Raw genomic sequence first — 12642 nt, forward strand, 5'->3', positions numbered from 1 at the left:
TTCCATGATCAGTGGAGCGGAGGGAGGGGGGTTGTATTTTGAGGCTCATTAGGGGCCAGGAAGAGCATTGAACAGTCGTATTCACCCACTTCGTAGCATGTGGGGGAAGTTCATGAGCGCCCCACCCCAGATTAACTCTTCCTCGTAGATGTGCCCTGGTCTAACAGCCCTCGAGCTGGCATCCCAAGCACTCGATCGCTGCACCGACCCAACAGGACATCAACACTACAGATCACAAGCTCACTGGCCTGTGTAAAATATGGCACTAGAAAAAACAAAAAACACAAATATGTCATTCACAGTTTATTGCAACGCTTTCTAGAGGATAATCCAAGTCCTGAGTGTTTCTTCAGAGCTTTTGATACTGCAACAAGGAAGAAAAGGCCCGCGACGCAGGCCACAGCGAGCACTCCCGGAACCAGAAGCTGGCCAAGCCCTGAAAGAAACAAGAAAATAAGCTGATAAAAGCGTGGACAATGTCCCTTCCCTCAATGGCCACTAGGAGCAGGTATGGCACCTCAGGCCAGCCCCATTGGGAACTCGCAGCCATTTCTAGGATGAGGGGGCATCTTTTAGCCGGCGAGATCTGGAACCCCAGGCCAAATAGAAGTTCAGCTCGCAAAACATTCCCCCCCCCCCTTCTTCCCCAGCTGTAATACTATTGCCACCAGGCAAAGCCAAACATTAGCACATACCAGAGTCGGGCGGCTTCCTGGCTTGCAGCACCTGCTCAGCCTGCTGGATTGGCCCTATGCTGACAATCCGCATGTATAGGCTCCGATCATCATCATCGTCATCATCATCAGCAGAACGCCTGCGCCTATAGGGAGTCCAGTCCGTCCCATTCCAGCAATTCTAGGTGGACCAGGGAAGGGAGGAGCAAGGGGAGAAAAAGACCAGAATTAAGAACAGAGTAAATCAAGCAGGCCCCCCCACCCTCCTCTCCACAGAGCTTTCAGAGAAAAATGGGGCTCCTCTGTTAGCACTATGGTAATCCTACCCCAAGAAACCAGTAGTGTTCCCTACTATACACCAAGTGGCCTGCCCCACTGCCGCCATCAAAACCACACCCAAAGCAGGTGCCAGCATCCACGGAAGCATAGAGGCCGTCAGAGGCTCTTTAAAAACCATGCAGGGCTTAGCAGGCAAGCAACCCCGTGCCATGGTCTTTCAGCTCAGGATGTGTCTAAGCTGGCAGCACAAGCACCTCCATCACACACGTAGGCACCCATAGTGTACACAATGCCTTCCAAACACTGCACCTCGATGACATACCAGTCAATCTATTATTCAGACTCTTCCCTTCCTTCTACTGGCCCTTACTTCAATGAGGCCACATCTACAACACAGAACACGCTGCCAGCAGAAACTAGACCATGAAAGGGGCTCCCATCGCCACATGCAGCAACATAGGAACACCCCCAGCAAGATGTCTTGGGACGTTACCGGATCAGGCCGTTATTAAAGTGAATCATACTTCTGACCTCATAAGAGGGCCCCAAGAACATGGACAATGGAGTAGGAATCTTGAGTAATCGATAGTACCAGCAATTGTACTAGGCATGACCTTATTGCCTTACTCCTTACTTTAGAGTGTATCACCCCTTGATAAGGGGCAACACCTTGTGCTAGAAACTGCTAAATACATGCATCGGAATCACCAGAACACCGAGTCAATCCAGTGGCCCCCAGCAGAGCAGACAGCGGCTATGTCCTGGCCTATTCTTCCCGACCAACATTTACAAATGCAGTTTCAGTTCCATAGCGAGTAGTGTGAAAGGAATGCCAGCCAGCAGCATGCTCAACATCCAGGAGCTGGAAGCAACTCTCCTCCTCTGCCAAGAGAGGATAATACAAATGGAAAAATGCAAGGGCTCTCCTCTTGGCACTGGTGAGAGATATTTTGGAGGTACGATTGACTGAAGTTTCAAGATCAGCTTTTTGAAACTCTAGTAAGTGGGGAAGGGGGTTTGATATTGAAATGTCACCGGATACTACTTTAGGATGAGAAGCGTTCATGCAATCAGCTTAAACTGATTGAAGGGGGGACGTGAATGGAAGATAAAAACACAAGGTCAAGATAAACTCAACTCAGACCCGTCCAGAAGTAGGGCACCGATACCCTCACTCCATCCCACAGTGCAGAGGGAAAGCATGGAGTGGAAATGAGACCAAGAAAGGAGAGTAAAGAGGAAACCAGGCCCCCACCCTCTGATCCTCCTAAAAGAAAATGGGAGAAACCAAAAAAAGTAGAGTGGTGTCTTTGACAAAGTCCCATGTGATGGACAAGGTATTTGAATTGGGGTAACCTAGGGAACGGGTGCCACCCTCCCCTGCAGTGATGCAGACACTGGACGATTCCCCCAGGCCCCCATGTCCATCACAAAGCATATGACCATTACATCTTGCCAAAAATGTGGCAACTCCGGGTCATCACACTGGTGCCCAAGTACCCAAGAGGGTTTCCCTCCAAAGTGACCATCCATAAAGACCGGCTTGGGTCTCATCCATGCCCCCAGGATGTCACATCTGAATCTGGGCTAATCTGCTCCAAGCTACATTGGAATGGACCTCGCTGATGCAGGCCTCAGTAACACCAAACTAATGTGACCCCTCTCTTTACTGACCCGGAGAAATACATTGCAAACTATAAAGCTGTACCTCAAAAAAAAATGGAGGGGCCAGCAATCCCTTTAAGTTAACTACTCCCAAGGATGGCAGGAGACTACATCTTGGACGAGCAGTCCACCCATCTTGGAGACTATGTGGGTTGCATATACCTTGCCAGGCCACATACCCACTTGCAGAGTTGAATACAATGCAGAGATGAGGTTTAGAAATCTCACCGTCAACAAATGCAGCCCAGGTGCAAGAGGTGCCCAGGCTTGATAAAGCCTCAGCAAGTTGACCAGCATGCAGGCCCCTCTCACAAGTGACAGATGGGGAAATTGTAGGCCCTCAAAAGCAATCAAAGCTGGCTGATCACAACAGGTTTGTAGCCATTAATCACGTAAGGCACGAGGAGGTTTCCATGGGAGCACACAAAATGGCAAAGAAATGCCCCGTTGCACAATGTAGGCGCCAAGGGACTCCCCAGGGAGTTTGCAGACACCATGCCTGCTCCCTTACAGTCACAGCATTAGACTCTGCTGGCAAGTCTAGGAAATGTCCAATGCCAGTCTTGCAGCATGCCCCCAAGCACAGACTAATAAGCAGGTGGGAGGCAACAGGGCTAAAGGGGAAAGAAGGGTGGAGGGCGAATGACAGCTAGTTGTATCGGGAGAGTGCGGGTGGGGGAACATTCTGCAGATAGGTTCTAAAAATACATACAGTCAATCCCATTACATCACCTACTATTTTCTCCAACCCACCATTAATGAATCTTGACAAGGTTCAGGAATGCTTCACATGCTCCAGTTCTCCCCTCACCCCCCCACTCATCCTCACCAGCGCCCTACTCAGTTGCCATGTGGTCGTAAAAGTTTGGGCAGCAGTCAAGCATATCCAACATAGGTACTTTACTCCCTCACCCTGTCGAATGGGAAATTATATCGTGTTTCCTATACTGTATGAATATATGTATATTGGCCTACGCCAAGTTGCTTATAAGCCACTTGCGAGGAAATCCGCGTTGCAGGTCTTGACCTTAGATCAGTGTAAACTGCCATTTTAGAAACATCCTCCATTTTAGGTTCTCGCTCTTAAAGTCAGCCTGTGTTCTAAGATGGTGGACAATGTCATTCCGAATGCAACATGGCCGTCTTGACCTCCGTGTATAAACTAATGTATAACTTGCCTGCAGACTACATGTTGGGGTCATGAACTGAGACCTTGTCCTTCGCTGACCTGTGTGTAGAGGATTACTTGAACCAACAAAGCTAATCCATGAGCATATGTAAAACACAATGTATTCAAATACTGAAATGTGAACACTTGCTTGACTACATTGTATAAAACTGTTTAGAAGGCTTAACATGAAATCCTAAGATATACTGTTGCCAGTAAGGCTTGTTAGTGAATATATTGAAGGTAAACTCTAAGTGCACAGATGCGTGACCTCGGCACGAACCCTAGATCCGTAATGCATTAACTAATATTAACTGGGAAATGGGTTGAACATCATGTTTTCGAAGGTATATAAAGTGCGACTATTGTAATGTACAGTCGCACTCACTGAGCATACCGAACCACGCTGGAGTTCGCTGTGTTGTACGGAGGGCCGATAGCTATCTGTTGCTTTTTCCTTTGAAACTGTTCAGTATAAAATAAAGATCTTTGTATGTTCCTTTGTAACCCATGTTCGGTGTATTTCCTTTTGGGATACTCCGCCTCGATATCTTTTTTGTTTTCACAGTTGGCCCCCGAATAGGGACCCTCAAGATTCATGCCAGATTGTCAAAGGTTGACACACACCATCGGACCAGGATCGGATGGTGTAAACGGGGCCCCCTTTATTGAAAGAGACGTGACACCTCAACAGCGCTGCACGACCCGATCCCTGGACGATTAACTTGTGGTCCGAGACTGCATCTTGATGAGGGTCCACTTAGAGGCGGGAAGATTTGCCGAAATCACCAAACACGAGGTAAGATTAGTTAGAAAAGAATCTTTGTAATCCGATCAGACCTCCTTAGGATTGATCAGGTGAGTCGTGACCCGATTCTTTAGTATCCTGATAATTTGTTTTGGCGCATTGTATCAGCAAATACAATTATTGACCAGGTAACACCAATAATTTGATATGCCTAGGAAATTATCTACCTGCTTCAGGGCGTTCTTCCACAGTGATAGGCAATCTTTGGAATTTAGCCGACCGGCACCACAGGATGGGTCGCCGGCTTGTACTATAAGCATGGCATTGGAAGTATAGTGTTTAATGATAAGTGGCACAGACAAACCAGACATGCTTCCGAATTTCAGTGGCCGATGAATGGTAGTTTCGAAATCCCTCGCATTGAGTATTTCGAATCCATTTTATTAAAGAAAACGGCTAGACCTGCAGCATTCAATGTTTTACAGAATTGGAAGAAAGAAGCTTTGTCACAGCTCAAGAGTAGAGAAAAACATGCGCGCCGTCATAAGACGAACGCCGAAAAAGCGTTGTTATATGACCAAGATGAACAGTCTGAGTCAGCTAGGAATATGGATAGGGCTCCCTCACTCGGCATTCAGAAAATCTATCCTTCTAAGGACTTTCATGTTTATGAATTTATTGATAAATTGTTAAATGAACGAAGGCCTGGTGCCTCTGCGCCACCTCCGTATGTTCCTCTTCCTGCCGATTTGCCTCTTCCTGCCGTTATTCCTGCTCCTCCTAATGTTCCTCTTCCTCCAGTTGTTCCTCCTCCTCTTCCTATTGCACCAGTAATAGTACCTCCATTGAATTTGCCTGCTACCCCTCTTCCAAGTGGTCCTGCACTGCTTGTAGTCGATCAGGGTGCGGGGTCAAGGGTTGTCACTCGCAAAACTGTACCTCCAGAGAAGAAACGCGATTTGATTGCATGGGCTAAGCATTGTATGGTAAGAGATGATTGAGCTAATGTTTTTGCCACACTTTCCAATATGGATAATTCTGAGAAAAATGTTTATTGAAGGTTTAGGGATTCATTTATGTGTAATGTGGGGCAAATTAAATAATGCAGATCTCCCACAAGGGTTGCGAGATCTGAACACTTTAGCGTTTTCAAGAGACACTGTGGAGAAAGTACATGAGCATGTCGAGAGGATATTTGAGTATAGAAAGGAGTTGGAAAGGTTACAGAATGAGGTCGACGAGGATAGTATGTATGTACAGAAACGGTTTCTTCCTTGTCGTAAATCGATGCACGAAGAAACACGAATTTGTACGAAAGATGCGATTAGATGGATTTCAGACATATCGATAACTCCAGTTCATGTAGGACACGTATAGTCAGTATACGCTAGAAATGCAGAGGAAAGTGATACAGGTAATGGTAGAGTACCTGCAGGATGAGTGTGAAAAGAAAGGTGTGTTGTCCCACAGAATTATTGAGTATTTATAAGAGCTTTTTCACTTGACACTTATTCGGCTGCTTTAGTGCTCGACTTGGCTCGGTTGCTTAGTAAGTGTTCGGAGTTGCCCACTTCTCAGTTGCCTATGAGAGGTTCCTCTGACATTTGTCCTGAAGGTTGAGATTGCGGCCGATGCTACAGTGGGTACGGTTGCTGTGAACATTCCTGCACATTATGTATCGCAGTTTGTTCACATCCCGTTCAAGACAGGAAGTGAATACTATTAGACAATCTATTCCTGACATTAGGAAAAATCCGACAGGATTCTATAAAGAAATGGAGTCTGTCTTGCAATCCTCGGTATTCACCTTGGGTGATATTGATTTGTTATTTCCTGTACTCCTGCCCATAGATTTGTGGAAAAAAGTTAGGACTATAGACGACGTACCAGGGTTGGGAGATACATGGGCTAACATAATTAGACTCGATGGAGAAAGGCCAGCTGGTGAGAGACCGCCTCAGGTGATACTAACTTTACCCGATAGAATCATTGCGAAATTGAAAACTATAATTCCCGAAAAGATAATTATTTGGGACAAGCTTACAGCCTGTGTCCAAGGGAAGTCTGAGGGTGCTCACTAGTTCAATTGGTTCGAACAGGTATTCTCGGATTTCAGTGGACAAGACTTAGGCACAGAGTCTGGGAAAAGATTATTTGTGGACAAATTTGTGCGTGGATTGCTGCCTGACATCCAGTCACAAATTATGTCTTCGGAGAGCGTTTGGCAGGCGAAGTCTCAATCAGAAGTACTGCACATGGCTCAGTACTATGAGAATTGTGTCAATAATGAAAAGGAAAGTCGAGAAGAGAAAAGGTGATTTAAAGACTAAAGTATTATTACAGCAAATTGTTAGAGGCCCTAGAGGGGGTAGTTCGCTGATTAGAGGTCAGTATGTTACACAAGGAAGTGTGCCCTTGGGTCCTGTGAACATTAACCAGTGTGCCTATTGTCTGCAAGAGGGTCATTGGTGTGCACAATGCCCGATCCTTCGACAAAGGTCAAATAATGCATTCGGAAACATGGGTAGACGATCCAGAGGTCGCCTGGGTGTAGGGGGCCGTGGTAGAAGCCAGTTTACACAAGATCCACAGCAACCTTTTTCACAGGATAATCAGGTACCAAGTGTGGATACTAGAAACATATTTGATCATCCTTCTACCGCTTACCTCTCTGAAGAGCTTCCTTTTGACAATATTCTGTTTCGTTAGGATTGCCCAAAGCAGGGTTTGGAACCTACGCCTATTCCCGTTAATCAGAAGGGTCCCTAGGTTGAAATGATAGTGGGAAATAGGAAACATCTATTCTTGGTAGATACAGGGGCACAGAAGTGTTCCATTGATCATTCTCGGGTTCCAAACATTCCACTGTCAGGGCAAACCAATGTTTCTGTAGGGTTTTCTGGCACATCAGTTGTTTGTCCAGTTTCTTTGCCGGTACCCATTTCTTTGGGTCCCTTTACAGAGCACCGTCCATTCCTTTTTACTTCGAATTGTGGAGAGAATTTGCTAGGGTTGAATCTGTTGAAAGAATTAAATGCGGCAATTCATTGTTTCCGCCAGAATTCAGTGATGTACCAGAGAGTTTATGGGCAATTGACGACGATGTCAGTGTTTTACAGATCGAGCCTGTTAAAATAGTATTGAAACATGGAGTACAGCTGCCACGTATTCCACAATATAAGATTTCAGTTGAGGGCGAGCATGCTTTGAAATGCATCGTTTCCGATTTTGTACATCGAGGGGTGATTGAGGAAATTGCAGGTAGTTTGTGCAATAGTCCAATTTTCCTGTGTACCAAAAAGGCGATAATGCAATTCCTTTTCGTTTCATAATTGATCTACATGCCATCAATAAGTTTGTCGCTCCGCAATTTCCAATTGTGCCTGATGTGACGATATTAACTATGATTCCGGCTTCAGCTACTTACTTTAGTGTTGTGGATCTGAAGAATGCTTTTAGTATTCCTATATACAAGGACAGTAGATACTTGTTCGCGTTCACCTTAGGGGGATGCTCATTCACCTTTAGCCGTGCACCGCAAGGTTACACGGAAAGTCCTAGCATCTACAGTTTGGCTTTGAAAGACCAGCTTGATACCCTTGAATTGCCCTCTTCTTGTATATTGCTTCAGTATGTTGACTTGCCTTTAGCTGCAGACTGAGTGCGCTTGTAAGGAGGGCACTGTGTTATTGCTTATTCATCTGGCTAAACATGGACACAAAGCTTCGCTTAAAAAGTATCAATATTGTTGTCAGGAGGTCGCTTATTTAGGCCATCTCCTGTCAAAGGAGGGAAGAAGATTGACATCTGAACATATAAACACACATTTCTGGCATGTCTGTCCCAAATACGCAGAAAGAAGTTGGAGCCTCGATAGGAATGGCTTCTTACTGTAGGTTATGGATCCAAAACTTCTCTAGTGATTAAGCCGATGTTGGCTTTGACGAAGAAGGGCATTTCTCCGCCATTGCCGTGGAGCACGGAACACCAGCAATCATTTGATCTGCTCAAGACTGCATTGTGCTCGGCACTGGTTTTGGGCACACCAAACTATGAAAAGGCCTTTGTGTTTGTGCATGAATGTGATGGATGTGCTTTGGCTGGATTAATGCAGGATCATGTAGGGAAGAATAGGCCATGCAGTTACTTTTCTTCCGCCCTTGATCCTGTAGCATGCGCTTTGCCAAGATGCTTGCAAGCTGTCGCTGCTGCGTCTGTAAAACAGAGTGAGGGAATGGTCCTAGGGTATGATATAAGCCTGATGGTGCCTCACTTTGTAGATGTTTTACTGAACAGAACAAAACGCAACACCTCACTTCCTCACGGTTGACGAGATCTGAATTGATCTCGTTTGCTCCCCACATACAAATTAGGAGGTGTTGTGTTCTTAATCCAGCTGAACTCTTACCTTTCCGCCAAGGTACTGCTGGCAGTGACAAAGAGTCACATGACTGTACACTACCGAACAAGAGACAAAGGGTAGAATTGATCTAAAAGACACTCATTTCAATAATCCACAAGAAGAGCTGTTGTGCGATGGCTCCTGCTTCAAACTTCCGGATGGTACAACCACAGCTGCTTATGCAATCACCACATTAAGCACAGTTGTGGAAACTAAGAGAATCACGCATAACTCCGCGCAGGCCGCAGATATTATAGCATTGACCAGAGATTGTGAACTTTCCGAAGGGCTTACAGTAAACATACTGATAGTCAGTATGCCTTTGGTGTGGTTCACAACTTGGTAGACTTTGGTCAGAAAGAGGGTTCTTAACCTCACATGGTACAAAGATTCAGCATGGCTCCCTAATAGTACAACTGCTCTCAGCGCTTGCGCTCCCTACTCAGCGGTCATGAAATGTGCAGCACATCGAAAGATTATAGATATAGGAAAAGGGAATGCTTTTGCTGATCAGATAGCTAAACAGACTGCCACCAATCTTTCCACAGAGATATCCATTTCAAGGGAGACCGTAAATGCCCATGTAATGGATGAGTGTGTCGACTCCGTAAAGGACAGCCAAGCCGATGCCACACTAGAAGAATTTAAGAGATGGGCAGAAGGCTTGGGGAAATTTGAGGATGATGGGTATTGGGTGGATGTGGTTGAAGGGAAATGGCTACTTCCTGATGCATATGTAATGATGGTCGTCATGGCTCATGGTCCTACACATATATGTGCCCAGAAGGTTACAAAAATGTTGAAGTTTGGGCGAATGACAATCTATAAAATAGCTCAGCGCTATGTTCAAGACTGCATGATCTACTTACAGCATTATGTGGGAAAGGGAACATCAACTCCAAGGGGAAGTTTTGGTCCACCTTCTGTCCCCTTTGAGGTTATCCACTTTCATTTTATCGAAATCGAATGATGTAAGAATTTGAAATGTGTTAGGTGTCATCTTTGCTTTCAGCAAATGGGTCGAAGCTTTCCCTGTCAAAGACGCTACAGCCATGACTACTGCAAAAACCATGTTAAAGAAGTATTTTCCCAGGTTCGGGCTACCAAGAGTCATCTGGTCGGACAATGGTCGACATTTTGTCGCTGCTGTAATCCTGCAGCTATGTGCGGCATTGCAGATCGACAAACTGTTCCATTCGGCCAGACATGCTCAGAGTGCCGGACTAGTAGAAAGACAACGGTATCATCAAGAACAAGCTCGCCAAGACGTGCGCCGGCACCAAACTAAAATGGCCGGACGCCTTACCGATCATGTTGCTAGCCATGCGTACAACCCCTCAAACTAAGACTGGGCTCTCTCCATTTGAGGTGGTCATGGGGAGACCTGCCAATATCTGGAACCTTCTGAAATGTCGATCTTTAAAGAATGTTGAAAATGTACTTCTTTCAGATTACTGTAGCAAGTTGACTAAAAACCTGTATTTGATTTATCACCAGGTGTGAGAGGCTTTACCTGTACGATACGAGGGCCCAGGTCATAGCAACTGGCCTGGAGATTGGGTGTTAACCAAGGCCTTTGAGCGTTCTTCTTGCCTTGCACCTCGGTGGCGAGGCCCGTTCCAGGTCCTGCTGGTCACACATACTGCGGTGCATGTCGCAGGCAGGAAACATTGGATCCACGCGACGCACGTCAAGAGACTTACTCACCCAGTGCCATACCATACAGAAGAAACAGAACCCCTCGCTAACACTGCAACCAACGATGCTGAAGCAGTAAATGGCATTGAGAGTGCATCGGAGATTCTCTCTGAGCCCATGAGGCCTGGGGAATCCACTATTTTGTCTCCACACTCTCCAAAGTTTTGTTTCCGGAAACTGTTGTTCCGATCTTGCATCTTCACTGGCTCTTAATACGCTGCTTCCAACGGGAAGTGATGACGCATTGTTCTCGGATCAATCAGGAAAACAAGGTACAATTTGTGTCCAAGAAAATAGACTTACGGCATGGTTCGGCTGTGCATTCGAAGAAGAAGAAGAAAGGAAACTCATCAAGAGCTTGCTTTTTGCCCAAGTAATTATTTGAGAAAAGGGGATTCAGTTGGCTAGGGTTTTGGAAGGACTAAGAAGTCGCGCGGCTGGGAGGTCGCCAGCAAATAACATTGGGGTTTCTCGTTTGAAGACTGCAATGCCTGCAACTGCAACCGCTACCGCTTGTACAGGACTGATAAATGATTGTGTGACCAGCAGTGAGAATGGACCAATTGTTTGGGCTCCAAAAACGTACTGCTGTCTTTTTATAATGTCAATTGGTTTTAGAATAGTAACTGTGCTTTTTGGTACCTGGAAGACGTGCATCCATTCAAAACCTCGTTACCGACTGAAAATGTACCCAGTGTCCCTACTCCTTTCGTGCATTTGCATACTCTGTCTCCTAGAGACTCCCAGCATAGACAAAGATATTACAACAATACCTTGTTACTTATGAATGCTACACATGCCATTTTTAATAAATCCAACTGCTGGGTCTGCTCGCATTTACCGCAACACGGGGATAAGGGGCTAGGCTGGTATATTCTTCCTTTACCTTTGACAACTGCTTGTTATGCTTTTCTTGGAGCACTATTCTTTGGCCGTTGGAACGATAGCATCTCGGGGAACTTTGATGTTACTAATTTGAATCATTTTGAGAAACGTGTTCTTACGTCTTTGGGATGCTTGCTTTTCGCAAATGGGAGCAAGCTCAACGTTGCTTCTATTAGGCCTTCTGATAAACTGGCTCGTTCTTTTCAATCTTTGATTTCTTTTAAGATGGCTCCTATAGGCAATAAGGATGCCATGCCTCCATCGTACACTGTTAATCATAGCCCCGATTCAGTTTCTTTCTGCATACAGAGGAATGGTACTCAGTCAATGGGAAATGTTAAAGGTTGTGCCAACATTGCGAATTTGACTGGGGAAGACAGACCTTTGTATGTAGGCGAACCCGTCTACTTTGTTTGCGGTAATGTAGCATTTCCATGGTTACCCAGGGATTGGCAGGGAACTTGTTATTTAGGCATCTTGTTACCCGGGGTATTCATAGCCAGTACTGTAGAGATTTCAAAGGCTCATCCACGGCAGGACGAGAATGGTGACACTCCAGCACAGGTTCTGGGGGACATAGCGAAATCCCTTGTGCCATTTTGGGGACAAATAGTAAACTCTGAAGACATCAGGAGGCTAGCGCGAGTACTGGAGAGAACCATCAACCGGACCACGGACATACTCTACAATATGACGTTAGAACAGAAAGCAATAAGATTAGTAGCACTTCAGAACCGGATGGCATTAGATGTCATTCTGGCTGAACGTGATGGAGTGTGTAAATTAGTGGGGTCCGCTTGCTGTGTTTTCGTGCCAGATTCCTCCCCAACTATCTTCAAGGCAATACAGAATCTGCATGACCTTAGTTCAGAAGTGCATGTTCCCAAGGCAAATTGGGATCTTAGCGCTTGGTTCTGGGACTTCTTGCGATCTTGGGGTTGGAAGGTGCTTTCGGTCTTGCTGATCATTTTGGGAATTCTGTTTCTTTGCTGTTGTAACCAGTGTTTACCTACTATAGGTTTGATGCTAGGGGGATGTTGCGCACAAGCAATAGGTACAATAGGACACAAGGTATACGCCCCAGATAAGAGTTCCAAACAGTATGTGCTGTAAGAGATTTTGA

At 45.7% G+C, this 12642-nt stretch overlaps 1 protein-coding gene across 1 annotated transcript in view; it reads right to left on the reverse strand.

Moving 5' to 3' along the window:
• Positions 1–290: 290 nt before the first annotated feature.
• The window catches only part of LOC138566923 (pancreatic secretory granule membrane major glycoprotein GP2-like), a 195386-nt gene continuing 183034 nt past the window's right edge, over positions 291–12642 (reverse strand). Inside the window, exons 8-9 of the mRNA XM_069644705.1 lie at positions 696–855; positions 291–436 (exon numbers count right to left, since the gene is read on the reverse strand). Coding sequence (XP_069500806.1) covers positions 297–436; positions 696–855 — 300 coding nt within the window. The 3' untranslated portion in view covers positions 291–296. The remainder of the gene's footprint in view (positions 437–695; positions 856–12642) is intronic.

This window comes from Ambystoma mexicanum, chromosome 1p, assembly GCF_040938575.1.
Source record: "Ambystoma mexicanum isolate Mex_15411 chromosome 1p, UKY_AmexF1_1, whole genome shotgun sequence".
NCBI lineage: Eukaryota > Metazoa > Chordata > Amphibia > Caudata > Ambystomatidae > Ambystoma > Ambystoma mexicanum.